Source organism: Lissotriton vulgaris, chromosome 9, assembly GCF_964263255.1.
Source record: "Lissotriton vulgaris chromosome 9, aLisVul1.2, whole genome shotgun sequence".
NCBI classification, from domain to species: Eukaryota; Metazoa; Chordata; class Amphibia; order Caudata; family Salamandridae; genus Lissotriton; species Lissotriton vulgaris.
The window spans coordinates 897,153,609-897,170,456 of record NC_141697.1 but is presented as its reverse complement, the minus strand read 5'-3'; the positions used below and the strand labels follow the sequence as shown (position 1 = coordinate 897,170,456).

General features: G+C 41.1%; 1 protein-coding gene across 11 annotated transcripts in view; it reads left to right on the top strand.

The window, feature by feature from the left end:
• The window catches only part of RYR1 (ryanodine receptor 1), a 1,215,008-nt gene that overhangs the window by 180,089 nt on the left and 1,018,071 nt on the right, over nt 1-16,848 (top strand). For 8 of the 11 annotated variants that reach the window (XM_086938670.1, XM_086938666.1, XM_086938661.1 and 5 more), the window contains exons 3-8: nt 304-408; nt 4,131-4,148; nt 8,385-8,459; nt 12,532-12,610; nt 14,651-14,763; nt 15,581-15,680. In XM_086938670.1, the coding sequence (XP_086794796.1) occupies nt 304-408; nt 4,131-4,148; nt 8,385-8,459; nt 12,532-12,610; nt 14,651-14,763; nt 15,581-15,680 (490 nt within the window). The remainder of the gene's footprint in view (nt 1-303; nt 409-4,130; nt 4,149-8,384; nt 8,460-12,531; nt 12,611-14,650; nt 14,764-15,580; nt 15,681-16,848) is intronic. The other 3 variants (XM_086938669.1, XM_086938668.1, XM_086938662.1) reach the window with 1 other exon arrangement.

Below are 16,848 nucleotides of genomic sequence, written 5' to 3'. Positions count from 1 at the left end.
CGACCTCAAGGCTTTTAATCTTGGTGCAAGGGATATTGGTTGAGCTGGGATGAGCAGGTGAATTGTTGTGGTTGGAAGGTTGATGGTGTATTTGGGATTGAGGAACACTACCGGTAGTTCTGTCTTTAACAGTACATTGATGGAAGCATCTTACTACTCACAATCCAGTGCCAGGCAGCAACATGTGGACACTTCTGTATATTATGACAAGGCAAGGCAAGCTGTGTGGAGTGGCGTGAAGTTATGCTCTTAAATATTAATTCCATCTTTCTTTTTTTTTCCCTATCACCTGATATCTTCAAGAATGTGCCTCCAGACTTGGCGATTTGCTGCTTCATCCTGGAGCAGTCCCTGTCGGTGCGTGCCCTGCAGGAGATGCTGGCTAACACAGTGGAGATGGGCAGCGAGGTAAGACATTCATAGTTTTGGCTTGCTTGTGCTTGTGGCCCGGCCCCATCAGCCTTCGCCACACATGAGTTCTGTCATCATAGGAGACTCGCTGAACCCACATCACTCTCAGGGATCTGGCTCCCAAAACCAACATTTTATTTCTCGCTTGGGGGATTGAAACAGTTTAGTCAAGCTTTCAGGTTTATCATGTGGTGCTGATGGTGTCACAGAGCATGCTCTCTCACAACAACGACTACATCAAAAAGGCAGCTTTTGGAATTCTAAAGGTATCTTTAAAGTATTTCAGAGGTTTGAACCCTTAAACGGATTTAACTAAGATGTAATTACCGCATCATTTGGTTTTCAATTAGGGTGGAGCTGAGCTTCTTAGATAATTGTTAAACTATCATCATTTCACGAATGTGTTGCAGAAAAGTGAATTCTGGCAGTGGCTGGCCGACTAGAAATGTATCGAAGTTGAAGAATAATCTCCTTTCTGCAGCAACTCAACTAACAGAGCTCTTCAAACCCAGAAAGTGGCAAACGAAATCTGAGACTAAACCTGGCGAGAAAATAAAAAGTAAAAAGTCCCAGCCAGTATCACGCGACAGATCAATGGATAGAGAGCAGATATGGGGTTAATAAAATATTACTCATGGCACCCAAGGTAGAATATATGAAGTAGACTGCCCCAGTATCGCCCAGTCTATGTGGAATCAAATGGTAGATCAAGGACGGGTTCAATACTACCCATGGCATCTGGTGTCAAAGAATATTGCTAAGTCAGCTCGGCACAATAAGTGTTTGGAGACTTTGGTTGAGAGCACGAACGATGCAAGGAATTCAGCGCACCAGGCAAAATATATTTTGCTTGCACAAGTTTTTCCCCATTCATTGAATACCAGTTTCAAGCCTTTTATAGTAGGTCTTGGTGTTGCAATAGGGTTTCTCACAATCCTCTCCTTAAGGGATCACCAGCCCAATGTAAGAGGATGCATACAGGAATGAGGAAATGTGTCACAGGGGATCTAGGAATGGTATGCCATGTTGAGGGAAGCCTAAAATTGGTAGAAAATAAGGCACCAATGGCACCAATCCAATACTGCACATACAAACCCGTGATCAGAATGCAGCATTGGGAATGACCCTCATTTAACCAAAGGAGCAGGACGTCCAATGGCAGATATGCTTGTGGTCAGTAACCATGCAGACATTGAGTCTTAAAAAGGAAAAGACAATTCTGGTGCAGTGTGTGGCAGCATGTTCTAGTCCATTTCCACACATGTGTTCTGGGGTGAAAGAAGGCGCTTTTATCATACAAGTGATGTGGAATCAAAGGCCAGCAATGGAGCACAGCTACTGGTATAATATTGCCCAAGTGTACCAGGAGCAGGCCACAAGCATCGTGGTGATTTTTGCACATTTATTACACATGGGATCAAGCTGTATTGCTTACATTTACGAGTCAGGGCGCATGACAGCTCTCAAGGGTCTATGAAGAGCCAAAGCAGCAGCATATAGTTGTCTTCAAATGTGTACTACAACCACAGTTGGCACAATGGTGAGCATTGATTATGTTGCATAACAGTGTATCTTCAAGGGTTCCAATTCAGAGCAATACGTGGAATCGGCCGTTGGGTGCAAGAACAAACTTTGTTTGATTCAATCTACAGATACTGAGGAATGTATAGATACCAGTGCAGATGTCTATTGGTAATATATGTTCTGCACTAGTTGTGAAAGGTTCAGAATTAATGTAGAAGCCGAAGGCCGATCCAAACTAAGAAAACTAGTAATTGGAAGAGCCTTAATAACAAATAGGCAAACCAGTACACTGAAGGCCCATCCAGAGTTGTCGTGCTACTCTGGTGCTGGGGGTCTATGCAGAAAGACTGGCTGTTTCCGAGGTTGCTATCCTGGCAAGTGAGAATACAGTCACAAGTGGCAGAAACACCGGGGGATCGAAAGAACAGCCCAGAGTGGGGAACACTGCCACACGACATTGAACTCACCAACTAAGAAGTGCTTAATAAAGCGTACTGTTTTTGCAGCTCCTTTTGCCAATTTGTTATGAGTTTGCTCTCAAAAGTTGACACTTCACCACAATATGTCGATACAATCTTCAAGGTGGAACAACTATGCACCTCCTGGACTCCTGTGTTAATCCATCCTCCAGGTGTATGTCTCATCACCATAATTTGTTCACATTATATGTTGTTACTGAACTTGCTGCTGACTGTAGTTTCTTGTTTCGAACTGTTTGCTGTCTATTTCTTTGTTGGGGCTGCTGGGAAGCTGGCGGGGGAGCTGTGGACACGTTGCTAGTCTATGTTTGGAGTCCTGCTCTTGTAGTGTTACTCAGTGGGGGGCACCATCAAGTGTAATGTTAGCTTGCTTTATGTGACTTATTTTTAGATTGTCTTAGTTTCTTTGTGTTGCAACATGAGCGCTCCAAAAGGCCAAGAGACAGACTTCACTTATAGTCAGAGACATCATGGTTGTCCTGAATTTTAGTAGCGAGGTTAGAAGTTTTCAGTTCTCATTTCGTAAGATGGAGAGAGAGGGGGATAAAGGTAGAGATATAAAACTGAGACAGGATTAAAACCCCAATAGTAGGAGTTGGCAGTGAAGCAGAACTTTCACTGACTTTCTGGGGCTTCTCCTGTGATCTCTGTACATATCCTAATGATCTAGTAGCACTGGCACTGAATACACCTCGTAAGTGGTGCTAATTGACACAATTAATCCTTTATTACTTTTGTCAATAAGAGATCAATGTACATACATAAAATAACCCCCTGAGGTGGTCAGTCTGGTGGTGGAATATTGGTGCTCATTGGCGAGGCATAGCACAGAGATAGCACTTCTCTGCGATTTTAGGACTCTTTCCCTGTTCCAAAGGCATAGGTTTTTGCTGAACTTTGCAGGTCTTTGTTAGGGTAATCTATAGAATCTTAGCATCAGCAATAGCTAGTATATCATGGTCCCTAGCAAGGATTGACTTGACCCCTTAGATGCCTCCGGAATCCTACAATACGGGTTTCTGGGCCCCGGTTCCACTGCACCTGATGCACCAATTGAAGCTATGCCCCTGGTCAGCATGCCTGTAAGATAAACACAAGTGGGCAAAGTGATTTGACTGTTCTTTTTCAGTAGTGCCTGTTTTGCACAGACGCACATTCAATCACACCCAGAAAATTGGATGGGGAGAGAACACGAAAAGAGAAAGTGAAAAAGCTTGACAAAAAAGAGTAGAGGGGACTGTTAGTGAGGCCAGTGCAGGCCGTCTAGAGATCACCCAGGCCAGGACGAAACAGAAAAACAGACAGGCTAGAGACTCCCCATGTCAATACGAAACAGACATGGAGTTAATTAAGAGATTACCCAGGTTTGGAAGATAGAAATACAGAGAAAGGCGAATTCACCAAGTCTAGGAGAGTCAAATTGTGATACAACAGAGATACTGCTGATACCAGGAATAGAAAATGAATATCTAGTGTAAGCAGTCAGTGTCGAGATTCAAAAAGATTCAGTGGCAATAGAGGTTGCCATTGTCAGGTTGCGTCTGACACCCTTGCGTCAGGTTGTGTCTGTCACCCTTACTAGCAAAAGACAGATGTAGGTATGAGTCTAGAGTCTGCCCTGCTGAATTTGGAGCAGGACCCTCTACTGGATGAAATGAGACATTGACCTGTTTTCTCTTTGTGTTTTGCTTTATGTCTCGTCTTCTGCGCTTGCAGCTCGATTTGGACAAGTGGGTATGTTTACAGACATTGGCCTGTTGCCCCGTTTGCCCTGACTGTTACCCTCCCCGTTCTATCACCTTATTCCCAATCCATCACCACTGGGGCTTCCACCTCTTCTCTGCGGCCCTTTTAACATTCATGGCATGCTCATCCTAGCCAGGGAGGCCAGATTTGATAGCAAGCCTGCAACATTTATCAAAAAAACTTATCAAACAGGGTTATGGAAAAAGGAAGACACTTAATTATACATTGAACCACATTGTTGTGGAATTTAAAACAGCATAGTTTTGCTCTCAACTGAGGTTGATTTGAGTCATGAGTCCAGGATTTAAAGACCCCTTCTAGTCTTTCTGGTGGTAAACCGTTAAAAAAATAGCTTTATTGGTAACAACGTCACCAGTTGTTGAAATCATTTTTTAACTTATAGAAACATATTATGTTTACAAACATTTAACTATTTGTAGAACTCAGAGTTTGAAGAAAATCATAAATATATATAGACGTACTGTATACTAATGGAAAACTAATACTATGTATAGGAACATGCTATTTATGAAAAACTGCATTATTTTTCGACATACATTTGATTTTCTTTAGAAAAGGCACTTTTTAGAGAATGTATAGGTATGCTGAAGACACCCAACTCATCTTCAGTTTGGTGAATAAAAAAATGAAAAAAGGGCCTTCGTCATTTTGTAGGCATGTGCATGCAGGATGGCCACATAGGCTTTTTTCTTCTTTAGCCATGCTGCACAGCATCGGGGATGCTTTGCAGCCCGGCTAAAAACCATTGACAAAGCAAATAGGTCTTAAAGGCGAGCCATATTGTTTTTTCCATTGCTTGTTGCTACCTATAAATCTTGGTTATTGACTAAAAAAGGTATCTTTTGGCAAAGCCATTGCAAGCTGCCCTCACTGGAAGTGGCTCATGGTAACTTACTTTACACTCAAGAATTGGAAGGCTCATCCAAGGGCACGCAAGTGGCTCTCACAGAGGTCAAAAATGCAGAGTGAAGACATAAAAATATCAGGCAAGAGACTTGTGGTCATCTGGATGCCTCAGTTTCAGAAATGTAGTTCTTTTTGTAAGAACAAAGCCTCATTAACAAAAAAACACCACTACTTCATTTATGGAAACGCTGCATTATGTACTGAAATTAGGCATTTTACAGGAAAGCCTAATATAGCACATCCACTGTACTTATGAAAACAAGTTATTGTTTAAAGAAATAGATTTTGTATAGACATGTGATATGTTTATATGAACATTTTACTGTTTATAGATCAGTTTTATTAGAGCATCTCTATTTAATTTATTGTATTACTTACAGGATCATTACTCTGTAATTGAAAATGTATTATAGCGCTGCGAGGCCTTCGGGTGGTTATGCGCTATATAAATGGAATTTTCAATTCAATTCAATTCAATTCAATTATGCAAAGGGACATTGCAGCATTAAAAAAGTATAGCATTCTTCATAGACACAATGTAGTGCTTCTAGTAATCTTATTTATAGTACCTCTGCAGTGTTTATGAAACAATAAGTTGAATTTAGAAACCATGTAGAATTCATGAACGTATTCCCTCATTTATGGAAAAATGTTCAATTTATAGAAAGTGTGAACAATTATCGTAACACAGCATTACCCGTAGAGAAAACTGTAATTTCTGGATGATTGGAGGTTTCTGAATTCCTCCGACTAGTTAAATGTGCTCTCTGGAGACAAAATTGAAGAAGTAGGATTGATGAGGAGTAAAATGTTATTAAGAAGGCTAATCCATCAGGTCCTAGTTGGGATGAGCATGCAGTATCTGAGGGAGTGGGCTTATATCTGATAAGAGTTGTATCTGAACATGCAGCATCAAGGTGGCAGCCCTGGTGAATGTCACCTTCTGACCCTACCCCCAGCCTTTGACATCTGATGACCCATGAACTACTCCTTCTTGTGTATTAATTAGCTGGGTGCTCCCCAAACTGTCTTCTGACTCCTTGTGAACAGCTTTTTTCTATCCATCAACTGTCCATCCAACAAGAAACCACCCCGACTTCCTGTTAAAAGTTCTTATTGTTGTGGTGTTGTTTGTTTCCCCACCTATCCCGCAATTCACTGCATGCCACCTCATCCTATTTCCTTCCTTGAAATCTGAAACTTAACATCAGGCATCCCTTCTGATCCCTGTGCTGTGGATCAGAGTGTGAAGTTCATTTGAGATGTGTTGATGCCAGGTTATGGGTTTTCAGTGGATTAAAACTCAAGAATATTTTTTTCCAGGATTGTGCAGATAGGTGATGACCAACGCACAAAGACTTTCATATAGCTCTGAAAAGTTGGAAATGGGCTAGAGTAAGACTTTGAAGAGTCATAATAGAACCAGCCCCAGTGGATGTAATATATATGCCTATTTTCCAGTTCTCCCTGAGGTAGTCTTTCTGGATTCACACTCATAGAAACAACTGCCCTGAAGACAGCACTGCAAATGAAAGGCAGCACTGAGGCCGCCTTTCAAAAAAAGAATACTCAAGGAAACAGCCCTACCGAAGATATCCATTCAAGAAAGTCTTGTTCTAAACACACTCTGGCATGGTTATAAGCATCCCAGCACAGTCCCTCTCAAAGAAACATGCAGACACCCATACCAGACACACATTGACTCAGGAATACATCTATGAAGTCTTTTTGGGTGAGGTAGTAGTGAAGAGTAGTGAATAAAAGTCAGCTACAGCGCCTGCAGGTGGTCCAGAACGCAGCAGCCAGATTTGTTCTCGATCTACCACGACGTGCCTCTGCCACCGATGCCCGGAAGCAGCTTCATTGGCTTCCCGTTGTGGACCGTATCCTTTTTAAGTCCATGTGTATGGTCTATAAGGCTTTAGCTAAAACCAGCCCTACTGGCATTGGATCTATTTTGTCCCACTACAATCCTGGCAGGAACCTCCGTTCCTCAAACAGACTTCTTCTTTCTGTCCCTCGTGTCCGGAAGACTAGATGGGGGGGTAAGGCTTTTTCCAATCTGGCCCCAAAATGGTGGAATGCTCTCCCTCTTGAAGTAAGGTCTCTCCCCACTCTCCAAGCTTTTAGATCTGCCCTAAAGACCCACCTCTTTGTACGCGCATACCTGTAGTGGTGCTCTGCAAGTTTTGATCTTTTTTGATAGGCGCCTTGACACCTTCGGGTTTAGTTTGCGCGATACAAATTGCATAATAAATAAAATAAATAAATAAAGAGTACAAAGCGTAACTAACTGCTAGAATTGCCCTTAGTATGTGCCATAACCTCTTTGCCTCTCAACATCATCTGTGACCTTAAGGAAGGCATCACTAGACCTCGATAAACTTCAGTCAACTGGAAAGTGTCCAACTCTTCTTTCTGTACACAACCATATTTCTACTTTGTCTGCATGCTCTCTCCACTCTGTTGTTTTTATTGTTGCAACGTCTGGTAGGAGTAATTGTATTGGGTGCAAAATTAATGGTATTGGGCAGAAATCATAAACTGAATCGAATACAATCTTTTAATGCACCAGAAAGGAACATATTCTGTAGAAAAGCTTTGATTAGGATCGAAGATTGATGTAACTGAAGATTTGAAAACCACCCTCACCTTTCTTTTCCCCTGGAAAGAGTATTTTTAACTGAGCGGAGTGGAGTGTGGTAAACCTATACTAGTTAATCCAGTTGCCTGGTGATATGCTGTTCCTCTTTACTAACTCTAACTGGTGTGCAATTTGAAGATGTACATGAACATTATCAACACTTTGATTAAATTCTTGAAAACAGAGCTGCTGTCGAATGACATAGTTGAGTGACATGATTTATTTGTGATGGTATGATAACAGTTGCACTAACACCCCGTTAAGTCTCCTCTCTACATAAAGTGCTCGAATTCTTAGTGAACATGGAAGCTGGAAGCTGGCGTGAATCAGTTATATCTATTGTTTCTTGCCGTGGGGACTGCCCACTTAGTGAAAAGTATAGAGAAACAAACTTTTCTACTAACCTCTTCATCTGTGATTGTAGAAAAAGAGATTGACATATTGTTTGGATTTAAATATTGATCGACACACTTCACAATGGGCTGCAGCTGCTTACCTCCATTTCCATTGCATTATTGTCTGTAGGCATGTGGTCAGGCAAAAGGGTCAGGGTGTACTTCAGACATTTGCTAAAAGGCTTTTGGGGATATAATGCCCAACCACCTTAAAGCAATTATTTTGATCTTGTATTGACAATTTTCTTTTGTTTACAGTCATCGCAGGGAGGTGGGCACCGGACCCTTCTTTATGGACATGCTATCTTACTTCGTCATTCCCACAGCAGCATGGTAAGTAGGACATGTTTGAAATGCATGTCTGGCTTGGATGTCCTTTAGCGTCAGTTGCCATGGCTTTCCTTGCCATGGTATATTGGACCTCACGACCACAATTGTTCCTCTCACAGATATTTGACTCAGACATTATGTACATTAGTCTATTAAGGAACACTTGTTCCCCTATTTATTCAGTCATTGAGGTGTCTGGAGTAAGCTGTTGGGTTCAAATGCCAAAACTCGAACCTTAGTTGAGCTCTATCACTTTTTTGGAGCCTTCGTTAAGAAATACTTTTTGCTGAGGTTTTTATGCTTTAGGTAGGGAAGCACTGTATGATCCATACTTGTTTAGTTCAGTCCTGTTTCAGTTTCCCGCTCTAGTTGTTGATGGACATCATTCAAGTCTTTCATCATCACAGATAGAGAACGGAAGCGAGAAGTAGCGTGAAAGGAAAGATTGGAAATTGAAGGAGTTTTAAAGAATCTCCTGTTAGGGGGGAGAGTTCGAGAATTGGAGGGAACGTTTCAACAGTTTGTGAGTAGCACTGAGAAGTGGATGTTACAAGTGAACGTGAACTCAGGGATTCTACCTACAGCTAGTAGAGTGGCGTAGATGTGGATAGGTATGTCTGGTGGGTCTCCCAGCACTGAAGAGAGAGTGGAAGAAGTGGAAGTGGAGATTGTACCTTGTATGCAAGAGGGTGCAAAAATGATTGATTGTGCCTCGGCAGGTCAACAGCATGTTATGTGGCATTAGTGCAGGCACGATATTGAAATACAGTATTTTTATCCTAATCATAAATTTGACATCTTGCAGGACAATAGGACATTCCTTCTTAGATAGCAGGTTTGTCTACATCGTAACTGTCCAGATAGAAACCTATAGGACAGTGTTTTCCAACAGGGAACCTTAATACAAAGGTTTTTTTGACAGACCCAGCAAGCAAGATTTCACAAAATAAAATTATATTTGAAGAATATTGTAAACCACATTTCAGGGGCAATGGGATAATGTCAAACGTGGAAATCTAAAGCAGTTGCTGTGTAGAGAAAGCTTTCAAACTTCTAGTGGACGATCAGCTTGAGACAGCCCTGCACAGATCATCAATCAAGCCCACAGTGATTGTACCAAATTGCTTTATACACCTATGCAGACCTATTCATATTTCGGTCAGTTGTGCAATCCACATAACAGTCTGACATTAATGTGATCATAACTCCCATGGTATTTATTTTGATCGTGCTTGTACAGTATGTACAATTTATAACATGTACCTCCTATTTTGCGAGAATAGTAAGGGCAGATGATTTCACTATTTAAGATTAAGATTTGAAAGGAGAAGTCAGTTGAAACCAAATAAGCAATTATAAGAAAGATGGCGTTACCTTGGAGGTAGAAAATTGCATAACAACTTGCAAGACGTTACAGGCATTCACACTTGACACCATCAGGTATGGGAACTGTTTGATTTTACAGTGAAAATTCTGCAGAAAGTATGCATCTGAGCATGAAGGTAATTAATTAGAAATGGATGGTCCTGAGCTACGCACACAAATTAATGAGAGAGCAGTACAAGATCAACCGTCGGTGGAAGAAAAAACGTAGACAGTGCCTTTTATAGAATGATTTGACAGTAAACGGAAAGATTATATTAGTTAAGACGTGCGGTGTGAGATTCATTATAGAGACCAACATGGATTTGGGCTTACCACATGAAAATAGCCTTTAGGTTAAAATCTTTTTATTAAAATTTTCAACAAGCAAACAATGCTACAGTAAGATATGCGCTGGAGCAATGACTTCGAATAGTCCAGTGGAGTTAACTTGCAACTTAGAACAAACGCGAAAAAAAGGAAAGAACATACTGCCCCTTCCCTGTCTTTGTTCACAGTTGTGTCTATACTACTATTGCTCAGGCCTGTGTTGCTTCAAGTTGATCTACACCCAGGACCATGGAGCGATTGGTTTCTGGTAAACGTAATAATCGTAAGTATTTAGGGCATGTGAGTTTCCGAAACTCTGGGTGAGTGAAAATAGCATTTAGATGTTGCAGTCGGGAAAATCGCTTTCACTGATTTCCTCAGTGGACAACACCCACAGATTCATTAGGAAGGTTCAATCCTCTCAGTTTCCTGGAACTGTGTAGTATTGGAAAAACCTATGATTTATGGCAGAAGTCGTCAATATGGCAGAGGAAACATTGGGGGAATTTCCTTCAACATCGGGATAGTATAGTGGAGGAAACTTCACTCTCAGATTCTCTTCCAGATATAGCACCTTCTTTACATTAGAGGATTTCCCTTTACCCACAAACGCTAATGGCCGGTTTAGAGTTTTGTGGATGAGTTACTCTGACACAACGTGATGGACCTCCCATTCATGTTACAAGTGCCATAGGATATAATGTATTTGTTATAAGGTGGATGGGATATTCTTCACATTGTGAGGGAGTAACTTGCAGCTAAACTCTAAATCCGGCCATAAGTTATGCCTTTTTGCCTTGGTATTCAATGGGATTACAATTTTCCATTTGTTAACCTTTCAAATGCAAATTACATTATGTGACTTTACAAGGATGTTACTTAACGGTGAAGCAATCAATTACACTGCATTGTTGCAAATTGTCTATGGGCTTATAGAGTCTGTGGAATATGACTCCACAGGTGCATTTATGGTTGGAAGCTTGTTTCTTCATTTAGTTTTCATGCTTATTTTACATATAATACTTAGATAAACCGTAATCTATAAATCTGCACAAATTAGGCTAATCTGGAAGTATATTGCATTGGATCACTATATGTTAATGTTAATGTAATTTATTGAGTGCACGAATACCCAGAGGTGTCTTTCCGCACACGAATACCTGGAGGTGTCTTGGCTTGACTATAGATGTAGTTTGATCTTTAGAAGTATTAATTTGGAAATAGTTTGAAGAATCACTTGAAGAAATTGGCTAAGATTAAGATAATGTGAAAATCAATTAAACGAGTTAGTATGCAGGATATGTAACCCATCGATTGGACCTAAGGACATTATTCAAATGAAAAGTGTCCCACATACTAAGGGCAAGCAACCCTAATATCAAATAGGTAATTAAACTTGAAACTACATTTGCTTGTATGAAATTTAGATCGAGCCTGTATGACCTTTGAGGCAAAAACGGAAAACCAACTTTCTGATAGATCTAATTAAAACATTTTGCATATCTTGCTAGTATGTTCCAAATTACTCCAAGTGAGAACAGTAATGTTGAAACTTCTAATAAATTCTCAGAAAAGCAAGAATAGGACTGAGGCTCTTACCCACTACTTTGATGGAACATTGAATTTGGTGTGTTTGTTTTTTATGTGATTGGAGTAGCTTTATGTCTGTTGTGACCAGTATTCTTGACAGAAAGAGGCTGTGTGCAAAGTCTCATCCTAATGTAATAAAGCTCCGATAACGAGTGTCCTAAAGGAGGATGTGATTTGTTTGTCACATCTGATGAAATACGAAATCTCAACGATCAAAATGTATTAGGTGCAATACATGTTACCTACAATATATTTTAACGTAGGCGGATTTTGGAGATTTTTGAACCAAAATCTGCATGTGCCAGTATTTACTGGGCATTTTCCCCTGACATATTTCTGCAGGTTTGACCTGCCAAACTTTACCTGGGGAAAATTGCTTGTGTGCTGCAGAGCTCGTAATTCAGATATGTGCAGTAACAGAAAATTATATAGGAATTTGGTAACACACAATATCGTTTGATCAGTTTGTGTCAAAGCATTTTTCATGATGTTGAAGAATTAAAATACAGTGCATGATATGATAATTTATATTTTATATTCTATATTTTATAGGGCTAGCAGTCTACGGATATAAAGATATTCATATTTGTAAACGTTTTCAAATATAAGTGAGGAAATGTGTCTATGAGTGTCTCATAGAAAGTAGAAAGGCTGATCCAGTGTAAGTGTGTGTTTAAGTTCATCCATCGTGCCATCCTTCACTCAACTGGCATGAGTAGTAGGCAATTTTAAGGACTCACAGGATTGCACCATATAAAAACTTTCACTAACCACGTTTCTCATTTGCATTTAGTATTTAAGTTGCCTGACCACCTCGCGATCACTCACCGACAAATTGGCTTTTGATGTGGGCTTGCAAGAAGATGCAACAGGTATGTACATTCCTATTACATGCTTTGCTTTGGCATGGCTCACCATGAAAGCCATTCTGTGTGTTCCTTTAAAAAACAGGATCTAACCCCACAAATGGAAAGTATAGGAGCATCCTTTGAAATTCATCCTTTGTATCGCAATATGAATTCCCTGGAAAATGTTCTTGTTTTTCTTTAAACACCTACATCTTCAAATCTACCTTTCATGCACTTTAGCAAGTATGCTAGGCAAGTTGTAGCTTAGCAGCAGCACCTTTCTTCTAAATTGGTTTGCGGATAGTTTTGCTGGCAGCAAGCTATCTCAGCATGTGACTACCTTTCGTAGAGATGTGTGTGTTAAAACGTAAGGGGTAGACTTTAACCTCCCACAGGAGCCCACTGAGTAGTTTATCCTGTCAAGGTCACTAGAAGGCGCACATTTAGTAGTAAAATCTATCTATGTAAATTCTGCTCTCATGAGCTATCCAATAAAGATTTCAGTTGTAAATGGTTACCCAACTACTACAACAGAGTGCTGATGTGAGGTATGCTGTAATAAATGATCACCAATATTAAAGTTAAGCATGCAAAACAATCCTTTTTTGAGCCATGTTATCAATAATTCAGAAAACAGGTCAAAATAGAATTGCCCCTTCCTAGTCACAGGTTGCTTCATGCTTTGAAATGTTTGTCAATATAAAAAGGAAGATTGGGGTGAAGATGCAGATATTTTCATCAAGATGTGAAGCAGGAGTTTGAAGGAATTCTAACATAAGCGAGGGTGTCTCGATTTGAGATCTGCACTGGCCCAACCAAATAGAAGGCTGTAGTTTACTTAGCAGATATACAAAACAGTCTTCCTTGCCTGGTCTTGATTCAGTGTACTGCCAAATAGGGGGGATATTTACCGCACCCTGTAAATATGCTACTCCATGGTGCGGTATTTATACTAGGTGCAGTAAATACCTTTTGCTTCAACATTTTCAGGAGTTGATCACTCTTTTCGAACCAGCTTCTGCAGATTTTGCCATTTTTGTGCCGTTTGCTGAATTGCAATTTTCACCCCGAGTGTGCTGGGGATGCTCAGACGTGAGTCCCAGGCTCTCCACACCACTGGAGTCAAGCTATCCAGGCTGATGAAGGCTGATAGCCAGAAACCGATCCTTGGATGCTTGATTCCGGTCTGGGAAAGACATGGCTTGGTAGTTCGGACTGGACTGTTCCCATGAGGCACAGGGTCAGAGCTGATTTGCATATAGCCAGTGTCTAACCCAGGGTGGTGTGGAGTGCAAAAAAACGATGCATTTAGGCCCAGATCCTTGTACTGGGGTGAATGTATGACATTGTTCTACATTCTGTCCATCAACTGTGTTTTTTGCAATTTTCACCCCGTTTGCTGAAAAATGTCAGGTTTTTCCTGACAAAAGTCTTTTGGGGGGGAAATGATGGGGTACGACAATTGCGCTCTACTCCCCTTGCCCAGTCACATTTATGTCTGCTCGTTGATCCGGATTCACACAAATGTTGTGCAGCTAGTGAAACTTAGGAGCACAAAATAGCTGTTGGAAATCACTAAGTCCAATTCCAGATGTATTCATCAAATCAGGATTTATGAAATTGTATAGTAGTTTATAAGAGAAAATAGGCCATCACGCAAATGCAAAATTGTGCGTGATTCATCTCAATGCTGCCAAAATCTAGGATTCCCCTGCATAGTATTACTTAAAATCTGGCTTACATTTTTCTCTGTAATTGTCTCCTAGGCTGTTTGTGTCCAGTGTCTGTTAGACTTTAGAAGTGTGACTGCCATATATCATTAATATTTTGTGTGTTTTCCTGCCCTTTGTCTCTCAGACTCAGGATATTTCCTTCCCGCTGTTTATCAGACTCTAGAGGTGTTCGTACCCTATCTCACAGGCTCTGAGTGTGTTCTGCCCTATTTATGTTTGACTGGATGGGGATTCTTGCTTCTGAGCTAGTTTATCTGTCAGAATTTGGAAGTATGTCTACCAATTATATCCGTACTGCTGTAGCAATTTTCTTTGCTGCCTGTATCCGCAGGAGAAGCTTGTTGGTGGACTATTCACCCTGCCTCCAAACAGCGCTCTGAAGGTGAGAAGGTGCGCGTCGGAGATGACCTCATCCTGGTCAGTGTGTCCTCTGAGAGATACCTGGTAAGAACCAACCTTGACTAGCAGGATTGTCATTGCCTTGGGGCAAGCTTTGACTCATGTTGACTATTTCCTATTGACTCATCCTTCTCTTTTTCTGTGTTCCCTGTTTTCCTTGTACGTTCATTTTCCACTCTTATTTTGCTCACTTTTTGTTTGTTCCCCTACCTCTCTCCCATTCTCTCATTTTACCGCCCTCGAAGAGTTTGACTTCTTATTGTCCCTGCCTTTTCTGGTTCTGTTACTCTATTGCTTACATTCCTTATCTCATATTTTGCCTCAGCACTTTCTCCACTATTCATTTCTTCATCGTTACCATCTTCCTTGTCTGTCAAACCTCCTCCTTTTTTGCTTTAGTGATTCTTTCATTTGTTCGCATACTTTTGCCTTTTGTTTACATTCTGTCCTTTAACTCTTCTGATCTTTTCTGGTTCTCTCTTGCCTTCCACTAACGTTTACTTCACATTCCCTATAGCCTCTCACTATTCCTTTGCATCGACTCCCCTTTCCCCATATTTGTTCCCCTCTCCCGGCTCCCATAGATTACTCCATCTTTCCTTCAATCCTACGCCTCTGTTTTCCTCTCCTCCTTCATCTTCCTCTCATCTCTCCCTCGCCTGTGTTCTCTTTGCTTCGGTCTTTCGACCTCATCTTTCCCTGCTCCCCCTACTGACCAACACCAAATCTGTCTTACCCTCGCCAATTTCTCCTTACCACTTTGCCACTTAAAGTTTCTCCTCCTCCTCTCTCTTTCATTATTTCTTTTTACCCCTCTGCATCTCTCTTCTTACTTCACTACTCTCTTTTGCTTTATTTGTAGCATCTTTCAACAGCCAGCGGGGACCTTCAAGTGGATGCCTCCTTCATGCAGACCCTCTGGAATATGAACCCAATCTGCTCAGGTTGCGAGTTTGCAGAAGGTAATTGCTTTTCTCTATAACTTGACTATCTGTAATGGCCATGTATGAGCTCTACGTGGGGAATCATGTTTAAATGGTTAAAGCCTGACATGCTTATACACTAGCACAAGTCTGGCTATTTTAGAGCCTGTATTCCACTTCCACTACACAAATCATTGATCAGTGCAGTATTTGATGTATTTTGCCTGTAGAGAACTGACAGAGACTCATGCTTTTTAGCCATCTGACACTTCAGGCTGGTAATAAGTAACATTCTAAAAGTTCGTTATTCTTAATATTGATTAAAAATCAGACTTCACAATTGAATTGAAATTTTGATAACCATTACAAATATTTGTTTAATTATTTTTTGACCTGCCACAGTGATAATAGCTCTTAGGGCCTTGTTGTAGGCATATAGTAATATTCATTTTCTACATGGAGTGGTGGAGTGATTCTTCTTCAGTGGAGTGGTGTGGCTCACTGGTTAGAGGCGGCAGACCCGGAAGCAGAGGACGGCCCGGGACCAGGGTTCAATTCCTGACGCGGCAGGGTCGTAAACCAGGGCCAGCCGACTCGATAATTCTCGCCTCGGTGCCTACTCTAAACAGGGATAACACTCGGCAACTCTGGGCATTAGCTTGCCTCATATCCACAACGGCCCCCCACAAACGCCGGGGATGCCTGGTTTCACCTTGGAGATACCCAGGAGGGAACATCTCACAGGGAAAGCCAGGACGGATACCCCAGCGGTCTATAGCGCCAGGACGCCTCCGGGTAGCAGTGTGCTTTACAAGACACACACATTTACATTTACATTTACATGTCCCACTTTTAAATTCCTTGCACACTACCTTATGGGTTACAAGGCTTACATAGGGTTGATTTACTAATATTTAAAAGGGAGGTTTTTACCCACCAAAAATGTTTTTTTATTACAGGTCGCAGGTCATGTTTTGCACTGTTACAGTCAGTCTAAAGTGATAGGCCGGATGCCATGTTTCCACTGCCACCATGGTGAACGGCACAATAGGTGCTACAGTGAACTACTGGTGTTTAACTTCCAGGCCCTAGGGTACATTTATTTACCCCATATAATAGGGACTTACATGCAAGTTAAATGTGTCAGTCAGGAATAAGCGAGTTTAACTATGTCAGTCAGTCAGTCAAGTACACTTTATTCGATTGT